A 14,424-nucleotide genomic window follows, 5' to 3' on the forward strand; every position below is an offset into this window, starting at 1 on the left:
ATGGCTCAGTGGTCTCTAACATCTCAACATTGGATGATAACACTCTATTGCGGCATACAGAACATAATTGAGAGGGCTGGATTACCCGGGCCTCCTCACAATATACACAGGTATCAAATTCTGTATCGGAGGGATCCCCCTCTAAATTATCAGAATCCTTCATAACTCATCTATATCAAATTATAGAAAGGAAAAACAACTTGCACCTTATACCCCCAATGGCTGGGGCAATCACCACCTCCTATGACCCAGACAGATAGAGAAGATGCTCCTCTCCGCAGACACCCAGTCAGGAATCGGAAGCGTTGGAAAAAATGTGACCATTCCCGGTCACATGGTGCTCATGCAGGACCTGCCCCTGCTAAGGAAAAAGCGTGCCAGTTTAATATAGAGATACTGAACAGCTCTCAAAATGAAAATAACCTGTACGTTCCATATCAGCCTAAGAGCCCAAACGTTCTTACACATAAGCAGTCGAAATTACATAACAAATATGATTAAAAAAACCCTCAAGAGATATGAACCCTTGATTTCATAAAGATAAAGTAGTCCCACTGTGACCCTGCCTTCTATCGTTAACATGTGTGTAAAATAATAAAACAATCTTACCGGAATCTATGCCGCAGAACTGTGACACGGTCCTTCAAGTTTGACAGATTGTAGCAGCGTTTCTGACATGGACTTCAGTGAAGAAAGCAGGCAGCAAAACTCGTCAATGCTGATTGCTTAAGGAGCTGTTAACAAGAGTCTGGATGGGTTCGCAGAAAGACTCTCCCTGCATCTCCAAACTCTAACTTTCGTCAATGCTCTCACAGAGAGGCTGAAAAGACTACTTGAAACTCCAGTCCCATCTCGAAGGGAAGATACCCTTCCTAAGGAACTATTCCGAAATCTTCTGACACTTCTCTGCCATCCTCCTGTGACGAAAGGTAAAGAATGACTGGGGGATGAGGGAAGTGGGGGAGGTATTTAAGCCTTTGGCTGGGGTGTCTTTGCCTCCTCCTGGTGGCCAGGATCTGTATTCCCACAAGTAAGGAATGAAGCCGTGGACTTTCCTCATATTAAGAAGGAAACAATTTATGATTACCTGATACATTCATTTCTTTCATGGTGGAGAGAGTCCACAAAACCCCACCCTTTTTTTCTGGTGTTGGTTTGTTATTGCGCACATTTTTTTCCCTTTGCTTCTATTATTTTGCTAATTTCTTTTCCTCCCCCTTTTGCTAGGCTATACGTTAGACTGAGGTACCAGTGAGGTGGGAGGGGTTTTACTGAGCTCTAGGGGTTTGGAAGTCTTTGCCTCTACCTAGTGGCAGGTAAGAGTGATTCCAAGGAGTAATGGATCATGGACTCTCACCACCTTGAAAGAAATTAATTTATCAGGTAAGCATAAATTACGTTTTCCTCTCTTGTAATGTCCCTTCCCTCATTTTATATACCCACTGACAATCCTAACATGATTAGTCTATAATCGCCTAAGTCCGTTTCTCTCAACTAATGCTTTACTTGATCCCCTCCAATCTGGTTTCCACCCTAAATACTCAACAAAAACTACATTAAAGTAATAAATGATCTTCTGTTAGCTAAAGCAAAGAGAGTCACTTGTTCTGGATCTGCTGCTTTCGACACAGTCAACCATCCTCTCCTCTTATAAATTCTACATTATTTTGGCATCCAAGACACAGCCCTCTCCTGGTTCACTTCTAATCCCTCAAACTGCTCATTTTTATGACTTTTGCTTTTTTCTCTGTATTTATGCTCCCTTGGCAAACATATTCCTCCTGTGGATTCCTACCACTTATATGCGGATGGTACGCAAATCTATCTTTACTCGACCAGGTTACCAAATGATTCTCTACAATTTTATTTTACATTTTCTTGTACTACCTCCAAGTCAATCTGTCTCAATGGAGCTGTTTCTTAGTCTCCCCCTTTCCTGGACACCTGACATTTCTCTTAATATAAGAAAATCTATTCTCAACAACTCATCTGATGTCCGCTGTCTTGGTGTCACACTTAACTCTGAACTCATATTCACGCCAAATATATAAGCACTTGCCAAATCCTGCCATGCAAACCTAATGCAACAATTCCAGAAATCCTTAACCATGAATCTACAAAAATACTAATTTGTTCCCTCATTTTGTCACATATTGACTACTCAAACATTCTCCTAAATGGCCTTCCCAAAACCCACCTCTCCCTCCTCTAATCTATCATAAATGCTTAAGGTAGATTCATCCATCTAAATCGCCAATTTACATCAGCTGCCCTGCTCTGACAGTCCCTACACTAGCACACTCATTTCCAAATACTACCCAGCCCACCCTCTGTGATCTACTTCTCTCCACTCCTATTATTTCTTCTTTCCTCTCTCACCTTTGAAGACTTCTGATGCATTGTTTCTGTTCTGTGGAACTCTGTACTCCACTTCATCAGTCTGTCTCCAACCTTGTACTGTTTCTTGCACTCTTTGAAAACCCACCAATTAAGAGAGGCTTACAATCTCTCCTTTGGTTTTCATGCTAAACAAAATAAATCTTGAACTACTTCAACTCACTGCTGCTACAAACCACATGTCGAGTTTATGTCTCTGCAACCTCAACCTGTAGACTGTAAGCTCTTTGGTGCACGGTCCTCCTCCTGTACTAACTTGTTTTGCTTAGGCTGTTTTTATTTATATCTTACCACAAATCTTAGTTATTATATAACCCGACATTTACACCCAGCTCTACTGAATTTTGTGGTGCCATACAAATACATTATATACAAATAATGATGATAATATAAAACAGGGACCAGATTCATGTAAAAGTTGTACAATACCTTTATCTTTGGCAGGAATCCAATACGTCCTCGTTTATGCTCCAGGCACCGAGGCTCTTTAACCTTCACTCCAAGATGTTTCATGTATGTTAGAATGACATACTGCACGGTGGAGCTGCAAGGCACAAATTGGAAACGCACAGTTAGCTTGGGGCTGGATCCCTACTAAAACTGAAGTATTATTGTAGTAGTAATAACAGTAGTGATTTTTTTTTTTTTAAAGGGCTTAGGTCTGAGAAGGATGGCATACCATGCTAAAGCATCTCTCAAGACCAGTGTGTTCTTTTAGAGGGGAGGAAGACAAACAGTAATGTAAGTCCATGTGAAGGAATTAGGAAAACTACTATAAAGAGACAAGTAAAGGGAAGAAAATAAATGAAATATAAGATATTTTTTTTTTAAGATTTTCCTTTGTTATATACTTTAACTCCACTATTTCAAGCTAAGACTATATCAACCGCTGCTGGCTTTATAATGGAAGCATCTTCCTCCGAGCAGCTAGTTAAAAATACAATCAAGCTACGCAAGTTGTGCAGTACTACGCAACATGCATAGGAAGATTGTAATTTAACTCCTCCATTGGTTTTCACTGATGTCCAGCCAGGCACTATAGGGAGTTGCTGCACGACGGGGTGACACCATCAGAGGAGATTAATTCCTGCTTGATGGTGTCAAGGACCACCAACATCTTCTCGTGGACCACCAGTGGTCCACAGACCACTGGTTGGCGACCGCTGCTCCAGAAAACACTGAATAACGGGAAGGAACAATAGGTGGACCCTATTCTGAGAGCACCAAAGCCTGCAAAACTTTTCTCCCGAAAGCTGCTTCAGCCGAAGCAAAAACATCAAATTTATAATATTTTGAAAAAGTATGTAAGGAGGACCAGGTAGCCCGCTACAAATTTGATCCATAGAGGCCTCGTTCTTAAAGGCCCAAGAGGACGCCACTGCTCTAGTGTAATGAGCCGTTATCCTCTCAGGAGGACGATGTCCCGATGTCTTGTAAGCTAAGCGGATGACACGCCTTAACCAAAAAGATAGGGAAGTCGAAGTAGCCTTCTGCCCCTTACGCTTCGCCGAATAGACAACAAACAGAGGAAAATTGTCTAAACTCCTTAGTAGCCTGAAGATAGAACTTCAAGGCGCAAACCACATCCAAATTGTGAAGTAAGCGTTCCTTTGATGAAGAAGGATTAAGACACAAGGAAGGAACCACAATCTCCTGGTTAACATTGCGATCTGACACAACCTTAGGAAGAAAACCTAATTTAGTACATAAACTGCCTTACCTGCATGAAAAATCAGATAAGGGGGCTCACATTGCAAAGCAGAAATCTCAGAAACTCTGCGCGCAGAGGCAATAGCCAATAAAAAGAGAACATTTAACAGAATGCTGGAGCTCAAACGGAACCTGTTGCAAAACCCAAAGAACAAGATTTAGGCTCCAAGGAGGAGCCCCAGATCTAAACAGGTCTGATCCTAATCAGAGCCTTAAAGGACTGCACATCTGGAAGCTCAGCCAGTCTCTTGTGCAATAAAACCGACAGGGCTGAAATCTGTCCCCTCAGGAAAATAACAGAAAGGCCCTTCTCCAGCCCATCCTGGAGAAAAGATAAGATCCTGGCAACCTTAACTCTGTGCCAGGAAAAAACACGCTCTTCACACCAGAATAAGTAGGTCCTCCACAACTTGTGGTAGATACGCAAAGTAACTGGTTTACGAGCTTGAATAAGAGTATCAATGACACTCTAAGAGAAACCTTTCTTGGCTAAGACTAAGCGTTCAATCTCCACGCAGTAAGCCTCAGAAAATCTAAATTTTGATGAACAAATGGACCTTGTATCAGCAGGTCTCTGTGACAAGGTAACTTCCATAGAGGAGATGAGGACATCCCCACTAGATCCACAAACCACGTCCTTCACGGCCACGATGGAGCAATCAGGATAACCGATACCCGCTCCGGCTTAATGTGTGCCGCCACTCGAGGAAGAAGTAGTAATGGAAGAAAAAGATATATGAGTTTGAACCTCCAGGGCACTGCTAGTGCATCTATTAGATCCGCTTGGGGATCCCTCGACCTCGACCCGTACCTGGATAGCTTGATATTGAGATGGGCATCCCCCACTTGCTGCATATCTCTGCAAAGTGGATGGAGAGACCATTCCACTGGATGGAAGGATTGCCTGCTGAGAAAATCCACCTCCCAGTTGTCCACACCCGAAATGTGGATCGCTGACAGCCAACAGCTGTGGGCCTCCGCCCACTCCAGAATCTGAGATTCTGTCTTCATCGCCAAGGAACTTCTCGTTCCCCCTTGATGGTTGATGTTAGCCACCGAGGTTATATTGTCTGATTGGAATTTGATAAACTGGGACAAACCCAGAAGTGGCCAAGCCTTCAAGGCCTTGAAGTTTTCCCGTAGTTCCAAAATATTGATTGGGAGGGAGGACTCCTACTGAGTACACAACCCCTGTGCCTTCCTGGCACCCCATCCGGATAGGCTTGGGTCCAGAGTCACAATCTCCAAGGATGGTCTTAAGAAGCATGTTTCTCGGGACAGATGATCTGGACAGAGCCACCAAGAGAGCGATTCTCTCGACCGGCAGTCTAATACAATCTGATGAGACAGATCTGAATAATCACCCTTCCACAGAACCTGGCAAAAGGAATTATGTCCATGCAGGACACCATGAGACCAATCACCTCCATACACTGAGCCACAGAGAGACTCAAGGAGGTCCGGAGGGCAAGACATGCCGAAGTTAGCTTGCAACGTCTCTGGTCGGTTACAAATATCCTCATGGATATGGAGTCTATTATAGTACCCAGAAATTCCACCCTTGCACTTGGGATAAGAGAACCATTTTCCAAGTTTATCTTCCATCCATGTGATCAAAGAAGACTGAGAAGGGACTCAGAGAATTCTTCCTCAAGACGAAAGGATGGTGCTTGCACCAGAATATGGTTCAAGTATGGGGCTAGGGCAAAGAACTGGAAATGCTGGTCCAGGAATGCAAACCTCAGGAACTGAAAGTGTTCCCTGTAGATTGGAACATGAAGGTAAGCATCCTTCAGTGGTAATAAACTGGCCTTCCTCAATTAAAGGAAGGATGGACCTTATCCTCCATTTTGAAGGAAGGGACAATGAGAAACTTGTTTAAAGGAAGGATGGACCTTACCCTCTATTTTGAAGGAAGGGACACTGAGAAACTTGTTTAAGCACTTTAGGTCCAGAATTGGGCGAAAAGTTCCCTCCTTCTTTGGGACCACAAAAAGGTTTGAACAAAACCCCAAACCTCTTTCTTCGATAGGCACCAACTCTTAAGGAGGATAGATCCCGAAAGCATCCCTCTTTTCTGGTCTGCTAGACAGATTCGACAGAAGGAATCTGCCCCTTGGCAGATGAGATTTGAAGCCTATCTTGTATCCCTGAGATACCACCCTCCAGGACCCATGGATGCTGTACGTCCTTGAACCAGGCATCTGAAAAAAGAGACAGTACACGATCCGATCCCGGATTAGGGGCGCCCCTCCATGCCGATTTGTTTTCGGCGGGCTTCTTATTCTGCTTGGATTTATTCCAGGACTGAGCTGGCTTCAAAGTACTCTTGGGTTGCTTGGGCTTAGAGGAGGATTGTTGTCATTAGGATTTGTCAGAACGAAAGGAACAAAAATGAGAAGATTGCCGTCTCTTAGACTTGTTCTTCTTACCTTGTGGTAGGAAGGCACCCTTGCCTCCGGTAACCGTAGAAAAATGGAGTCCAGGCCTGGACCAAATAAACTCTTGCCTTTGCATTTAGGTGAAAAATGTGCATGATAAAAGAATTAGCAATTCTCAGAGATTTAATTCTGTCTTGAATATCCTTGAGGGGAGACTCCACCTCAATGAGTTCTGACAGAGTCACACCAGTAGGTAGCCACTGCAGCAACTACAGCTGCCGTTTGAAACATCTTTCTCAGAAAGGTTTCCATTTTCTTATCCATCGGCTGTCTGAATGAAGAACTATAAAGAGGTATAGTAGTACGTTTAGCAAGCGTCGAGATAGCACCATCCACCTTAGGAATGGAGCCCTACAAATCCAGTTGAGAATCCGGGACAGGGAACAACTTTTTAAAAGTAGACGAGGGGGAAAAGGAAAAAACATAATTTATGTAAGAATTTACCTGATAAATTAATTTCTTTCATATTGGCAAGAGTCCATGAGCTAGTGACGTATGGGATATACAATCCTACCAGGAGGGGCAAAGTTTCCCAAACCTCAAAATGGCTACAAATACACCCCTCACCACACCCACAATTCAGTTTAACGAATAGCCAAGTAGTGCGGTGATAAAGAAAGGAGTAAAAAGCATCAACAAAGGAATTTGGAAATAATTGTGCTTTATACAAAAAAATCATAACCACCATAAAAAGGGTGGGCCTCATGGACTCTTGCCAATATAAAAGAAATGAATGTATCAGGTAAATTCTTACATTAATTATGTTTTCTTTCATATAATTGGCAGAGTCCATGAGCTAGTGACGTATGGGATATCAATACCCAAGATGTGGAACTCCACTCAAGAGTCACTAGAGAGGGAGGGATAAAAATAAAAAACAGCCATTTTCTGCTGAAAAAATAATCCACAACCCAAATTATAAGTTTATTCTTAATGACAAGAAAAACTTAAAACATCAGCAGAAGAATCAAACTGAAACAGCTGCCTGAAGAACTTTTCTACCAAAAACTGCTTCTGAAGAAGCAAATACATCAAACCGGTAGAATTTAGTAAATGTATGCAAAGAGGACCAAGTTGCCGCTTTGCAAATCTGATCAACTGAAGCTTCATTCTTAAAAGCCCACAAAGTGGAGACTGATCTGGTAGAATAAGCTGTAATTCTCTGAGGCGGGGCCTGACCCGACTCCAAATAGGCTTGATGAATCAAAAGCTTTAACCAAGAAGCCAAGGAAATAGCAGAAGCCTTCTGACCTTTCATAGAACCAGAAAATAACAAATACATAATAACAAATAGACTAGAAGTCTTCCTGAAATCTTTAGTAGCTTCAACATAAAATTTCAAAGCTCTCACCACATTAAAAGAATGTAAGGATTTTTCCAAAGAATTCTTAGGATTAGGACACAAGGATGGGACAACAATTTCTCTACTAATGTTGTTAGAATTCACAACCTTAGGTAAAAATTTAAATGAAGTCCGCAAAGCTGCCTTATCCTGATGAAAAATCAGAAAAGGAGATTCACAAGAAAGAGCAGATAGCTCAGAAACTCTTCTAGCAGAAGAGATGGCCAAAAGGAACAACACTTTCCAAGAAAGTAGTTTAATGTCCAAAGAATGCATAGGCTCAAATTGAGGAGCCTGTAAAGCCCTCAAAACCAAATTAAGACTCCAAGGAGGAGAGATTGATTTAATAACAGGCTTGATACGAACCAAAGCATGTACAAAACAGTGAATATCAGGAAGTTTAGCAATCTTTCTGTGAAATAAAACAAAGATCAGAGATGTGTCCCTTCAAGGAACTTGCAGACGAACCCTTACCCAAACCATCCTGAAGAAACTGTAAAATTCTAGGAATTCTAAAAGAATGTCAAGAGAATTTATGAGAAGAACACCATGAAATGTAAGTCTTCTAAACTCAATAATAAATATTCCTAGAGACAGATTTACGAGCTTGTAACATAGTATTAATCACTGAGTCAGAGAAACCTCTATGACTTAGCACTATGCGTTCAATTTCCACACCTTCAAATTTAATGATTTGAGATCCTGATGGAAAAAAACGACCTTGAGACAATAGGTCCGGCCTTAACGGCCGAAGGCCAAGGTTGGCAACTGGACATCCGGACAAGATCCGCATACCAAAACCTGTGAGGCCATGCTGGAGCCACCAGCAACAAACGATTGCTCCATGATGTTTTTGGAGATTACTCTTGGAAGAAGAACTAGAGGTGGGAAAATATAAGCAGGTTGATAACACCAAGGAAGTGTCAACGCATCCACTGCTTCCGCCTGAAAATCCCTGGACCTGTTTAGACGAGAAGCCATCAGATTTATCTCTGGAAGACCCCACATCTGAACAATCTGAGAAAACACATCTGGATGGAGGGACCACTCCCCCGGATGTAAAGTCTGATGGCTGAGATAATCCGCCTCCCAATTGTCTACACCTGGGATATGTACCGCAGAAATTAGACAGGAGCTGGATTCCGCCCAAACAAGTATCCATGATACTTCTTTCATAGCTTGTGGACTGTGAGTCCCACCCTGATGATTGACATATGCCACATGCGTGATATTGTCTGTCTGAAAACAAATGAACGGTTCTCTCTTCAACAGAGGCCAAAACTGAAGAGCTCTGAGAATTGCACAGAGTTCTAAAATATTGATTGGTAATCTCGCCTCTTGAGATTTCCAAACCCCTTGTGCTGTCAGAGATCCCCAAACAGCTCCCCAACCTGAAAGACTCGCATCTGTTGTGATCACAGTCCAGGTTGGCCGAACAAAAGAAGCCCCTTGAACTAAACGCTGGTGATTTAACCACCACGTCAGAGAGTGTCGAACATTGGGATTTAAGGATATTAATTGTGATATATTTGTATAATCCCTGCACCAAATAAATTATTACCTTGGAAAGAAAGAGATAGCAATCTAGACTTAGATGTCATATCAGCATTCCAAGATTTAAGCCACAAAGCTCTTCTAGCTAAAATAGCTAAAGACATGGATCTAACATAAATTTTGATATCAAAAATGGCATCACAAATAAAATGATTAGCATGTTGCAGTAAGCGAACAATGCTAGATAAGTCAGAATCCAATTCTTGTTGCGCTAAATTTTCCAACCAAAAAGTTGATGCAGCTGCAACATCAGCTAAAGAAATTGCAGGTCTGAGAAGATGACCTGAATATAAATAAGCTTTCCTTAGATAAGATTAAAGTTTCCTATCTAAAGGATCCTTCAAAGATGTACTATCTTCCAAAGTAATAGTGGTACGTTTAGCAAGAGTAGAAATAGCCCCATCAACTTTAGGGATCTTTTCCCAAAACTCTATTGAAATTGCTGGTAAAGGATACAATTTTTTAAACCTTGAAGAAGGAATAAAAGAAGTACCCGGCTTATTCCATTCCTTAGAAATCATATCAGAAATAGCATCAGGAATAGGAAAAACTTCTGGAGTAACCACAGGAGGTTTAAAAACAGAATTTAAACGTTTACTAATTTTAATGTCAAGAGGACTAGTTTCCTCAATATCCAAAGTAATTAACACTTCTTTTAACAAAGAACAAATATACTCCATTTTAAATAAATAAGTAGATTTGTCAGTGTCAATATCTGAGGAAGGATCTTCTGAATCAGATAGATCCTCATCAGAGGAGGATAATTCATTATGTTGTCGGTCATTTGAAATTTCATCAATCTTATGAGAAGTTTTAAAAGACATTTTACGTTTATTGGAAGGTGGAAAAGCAGACAGAGCCTTCTAAATAGAATCAATAACAAATTATTTAACCATTTGAGTGCTAAGCACTTTCCCACCTGGGTGCTAACTGCTGAGCTTTTTTCAGTTTTTCTTTATTTTTTGAAATATTTTCTTTTTTTTTTTTTTTTACTTTTTTCTTTTTTTTCAGATCCCCAAGACTTACACTGTTGCCAACAGTGGGTCTTGGTGGTCTGTAGCTGCTTAGATGCCTGCGATATAGGCTTCTAAGCAGCATGCCCCCTTTCCCTATACTTAACATTGTCATTTTTAAATAAAGTTGCATGTGACGTCACTGCGCATAACTTGAAGCCCCGGCGATGCCCGTCACTATACAGGCCCGATCGCCGGTGTAGGAGTGGGTGGGAGCCCCCAGATCTCCCTCAAGGTGGGAGAGTGCTAGCGAAACTCTGCGATGGCTCAGAGCCGTCGTTAGCACTGAAAAGGTTAAAATTCATAGGAATATCATGTACAATAGAAGTTGAAGGAACTGCAACCGGCAATGTACTATTACTGATGGACACACTATCTGCATGTAAAAGTTTATCATGACAACTATAACAAATGACAATCGGAGATATAATCTCCACAAGTTTACAACAAAGGCACTTAGATTTGGTAGAACCGATATCTTGCAAAATGTAAAAGAAAAAACAACATATAAAGCAAAATTATCAATTTCCTTATATGACAGTTTCAGGAATGGGAAAAAATGCAAATAGCATAGCCCTCTGACATAGAAAAAGGCAAGAGGCAAATAGCAATGGGATGACAAAATCATGAAAAATTTGGCGCAAAGTATGACGCACAGCGTAACTGAAATTTTTTTGCCACCAACAACGTCCGGATACTCGCATCACTAACGACACAACCTTGTGTAAGGAACTCAGCGTCAACTATGACGCTGGAAATGACGAACTTTTGCGCCAAAAAATTCTTGCGCCAAGAATGACGCAATAAAGTCTAGCATTTGGCGCACCCGCGGGCCTAATCCTGCCCACAATTTGCAAAGAAAAATGTAGTCAATTTAAAACCCCAGGTAAGAAAAATATTTCTTAATATGTTTATTTTCCCAAATATGAAACTGACAGTCTGCAAAAAGGAAATAAATTAACCTGACTCATGTCAAATATAAGTACAATACATATATTTAGAACTTTATATTAATGCATAAAGTGCCAAACCATAGCTGAGGTGTCTAAAGTAATAAAAACATACTTACCGAAAGACACCCATCCACATATAGCAGATAGCCAAACCAGTACTGAAACAGTTATCAGTAGAGGTAATGGTATATGAGAGTATATCGTCGATCTGAAAAGGGAGGTAGGAGATTAATCTCTATGACCGATAACAGAGAACCTATGAAATAGATCTCCCGTGAGGAAAACCATTGCATTTAATAAGTGATACTCCCTTCACATCCCTCTGACATTCGCTGTACTCTGAGAGGAATCGGGCTTCAAAATGCTGAGAAGTGCATATCAACGTAGAAATCTTAGCACAAACTTACTTCACCACCTCCATAGGAGGCAAAGTTTGTAAAACTGAATTGTGGGTGTGGTGACGGGTGTATTTGTAGGCATTTTGAGGTTTGGGAAACTTTGCCCCTCCTGGTAGGATTGTATATCCCATACGTCACTAGCTCATGGACTCTTGCCAATTACATGAAAGAAAAACAATTATTTCCCATTCATTCTTAATAATGTTCGCCATCTTAACCGGCACAGTAAAAAAAGTAAAAGGAACTTTCCTGTCTTCGTAAACTCTGTCTAATTTAGGTATCATAGGTTCTTCAGGCAGTGCCGCCTCTGGAACCTCTAATGTAGACAGAATTTTCTTTTAATAAAAACTCAAATGCTCAATTTTAAATCTAAAAGGAAGGTTCCTACGCAACAGGAGGCTTAGACGCTAAGAACTCCGACCCAGAAAGTTCATCCTCTGAAGCTACAGAGGTTAACTCATCATTGGATAACTGGGACGTAATAGCTAAATCTGATAAATATTTAGATGACTCCGGGTTAGGTGAGCTATGTTTAACCTTTCTCTTGTGTTTGTTAGAGCAAGGTAATGCACTGAGGGCCGCAGACACCGCCGTTTGTAACTCCGATGCAAAGTCCGCAGGAAGAAGGCCCCCTCTGGATGGAGGATTGAATGTGCTACAGGGAACTGCATGTGGAGTGGATAATGTAGCAAGGGTAGTAATCTCACGGGACGCTGAGTCCTGAGAGGTAGACGGATCCGAGGGACTAAGCGCCTTAGCAGGTTTGTCTCCCTTCTTGGACTTTATAACAGTGTTATTGCATGTGGAACATAATTGAGTGGGTGGGAGAACCATGGCCTCCTCACAATATAAACAGGTATGATTTAGTACAGAAGGAGTACCTTCTAACATGTCAGAGTCCTCCATAGCTCAGGTTATACCCACAGGAGGACACAAATAAAAATGTGTTTTATTATAGAAAACCGCACCTTTATACTGCCAATGGCTGGGGCACTCACCACCTCCTAGACCCAGACAGTTAACAGAGGAAACGCTCTCCTCAGGTTCAAGTCTCAGCCGGAATGGAGGAAATAAACAGAGACCACACCAGTCACATGGAGTGCAAGAAAGCACTTCCCTTGTTATTACAAGTACAGCAAGTAATAGGAGCTGTGCAACACTTTCAAAAACGAAAGTGAAACTTAAAAGTGAAACCTGTTTGTTACAGCCTTAAACACACAGTCTATGAGCCCAGGAAAAAAATCACACACAGTAGCATGTAAATAATTAATACATTGATTAATTAACCCCAGCTGTTCAATAAACTCCCTTGAGAGGATATAAACCCTGGATCTTATCAAGGTATAAAGGAGCCACACTGTTATAGTATTATATTTGTAAAAATAGAAATGATTTTACCTCAAGGATCCATGCTGTGGAACAGAACACAGCCTCTCAAGTGTGACAGTCTTATAGGAGCGCTCCTGACATGGACTTGAGTGAGAGAAAGCAGGCAGTGAAACTCTTCAACACTGATTCCTTAGGCGCTGTTAGCAGTAGTCTGGATAGTTTTGCAGAAAAACTTTCCCTGCATCTCAAGACACTAACTTTCATCAATATTCTCACTGGGAGGTTGACATGACTACTTAAAACTCCAGTCCTATCTCGAAGAGCGGATACCCTTTTTCAGGACTCTCCGAATTTTCTGACACTTCTCTGCCACCTCCTAATGTGACAAAAGGCAAAGAATGACTGGGGTAATGAGGAAGTGGGAGGGATATTTATGACTTTGGCTGGGGTGTCTTTGCCTCCTCCTGGTGGCCAGGTGTTGCATTTCCCAACAGTAAGGAATGAAGCTGTGGACTCTCCCTATCTTAGGAAGGAAATTAACATTAATTGCTGGGTAAACAAATATATCCATTGGGAATTATGTAAAATATTTCCCAGATATGTTCAGAATTCCTCTTCTCCTCCATATACTACCCTCTTCCTTCCAGAATATGTTTACAGACTGCCAATCCAGTACTTTAGGAAGAAACAGACTAGACATGAAGCACAATCAAAATGTATGTTAGAAGCTTTTAAATAGTATTACTTTCAGAATAACGAAAGTGAGATGTTTCATGAGACTACATTTCATTTAATTTTCTAACATTCTCTTGACAATATATAAATCTACAAGCCCAGCTCTTAGAAAAAACTGCCTGCAAGACCTGCATACCAAAGACTGCTAAACACAAACTTATAAAGCTTAAAAGGGATATAAAGCAGTCTGTTTCATTGTTGTAATAAAAAAGCACTAAGCAGTGGCACATACTTAATATAAATCAGTGCAATATGTATTATTCATTATTTTTAAAGGATATTACCTTTTCTTTTTTAACATGAGCTGGGTTAGTATTGAGTAAACACCAGAGAGACGGGAAGCCTGGCTCTTGAACATGCTCAGAATAGGCAAAATGCAGCTTAAAGGGACATTATACACTAATTTTTCTTTACATAAATGTCTTGTAGATGATCTATTTATATAGCCCATAAAGTTTTTGTTTTTTTAAAGTATAGTTTTGCTTATTTTTAAATAACATTACTCTGATTTTAAGACTCCTAACCAAGCCCCAAAGTTTTAGGAGAATACTG

The 14,424-nt window shown here is 41.0% G+C and overlaps 1 protein-coding gene across 3 annotated transcripts in view; it reads right to left on the reverse strand.

Moving 5' to 3' along the window:
- ARHGEF12 (Rho guanine nucleotide exchange factor 12) overlaps window positions 1-14,424 on the reverse strand; it is a 1,204,049-nt gene that overhangs the window by 400,453 nt on the left and 789,172 nt on the right. For all 3 annotated transcript variants that reach the window (XM_053691590.1, XM_053691589.1, XM_053691591.1), the window contains one exon: window positions 2,827-2,941. In XM_053691590.1, the coding sequence (XP_053547565.1) occupies window positions 2,827-2,941 (115 nt within the window). The remainder of the gene's footprint in view (window positions 1-2,826; window positions 2,942-14,424) is intronic.

Source organism: Bombina bombina, chromosome 8 (genome assembly GCF_027579735.1).
Source record: "Bombina bombina isolate aBomBom1 chromosome 8, aBomBom1.pri, whole genome shotgun sequence".
Lineage (NCBI taxonomy): Eukaryota > Metazoa > Chordata > Amphibia > Anura > Bombinatoridae > Bombina > Bombina bombina.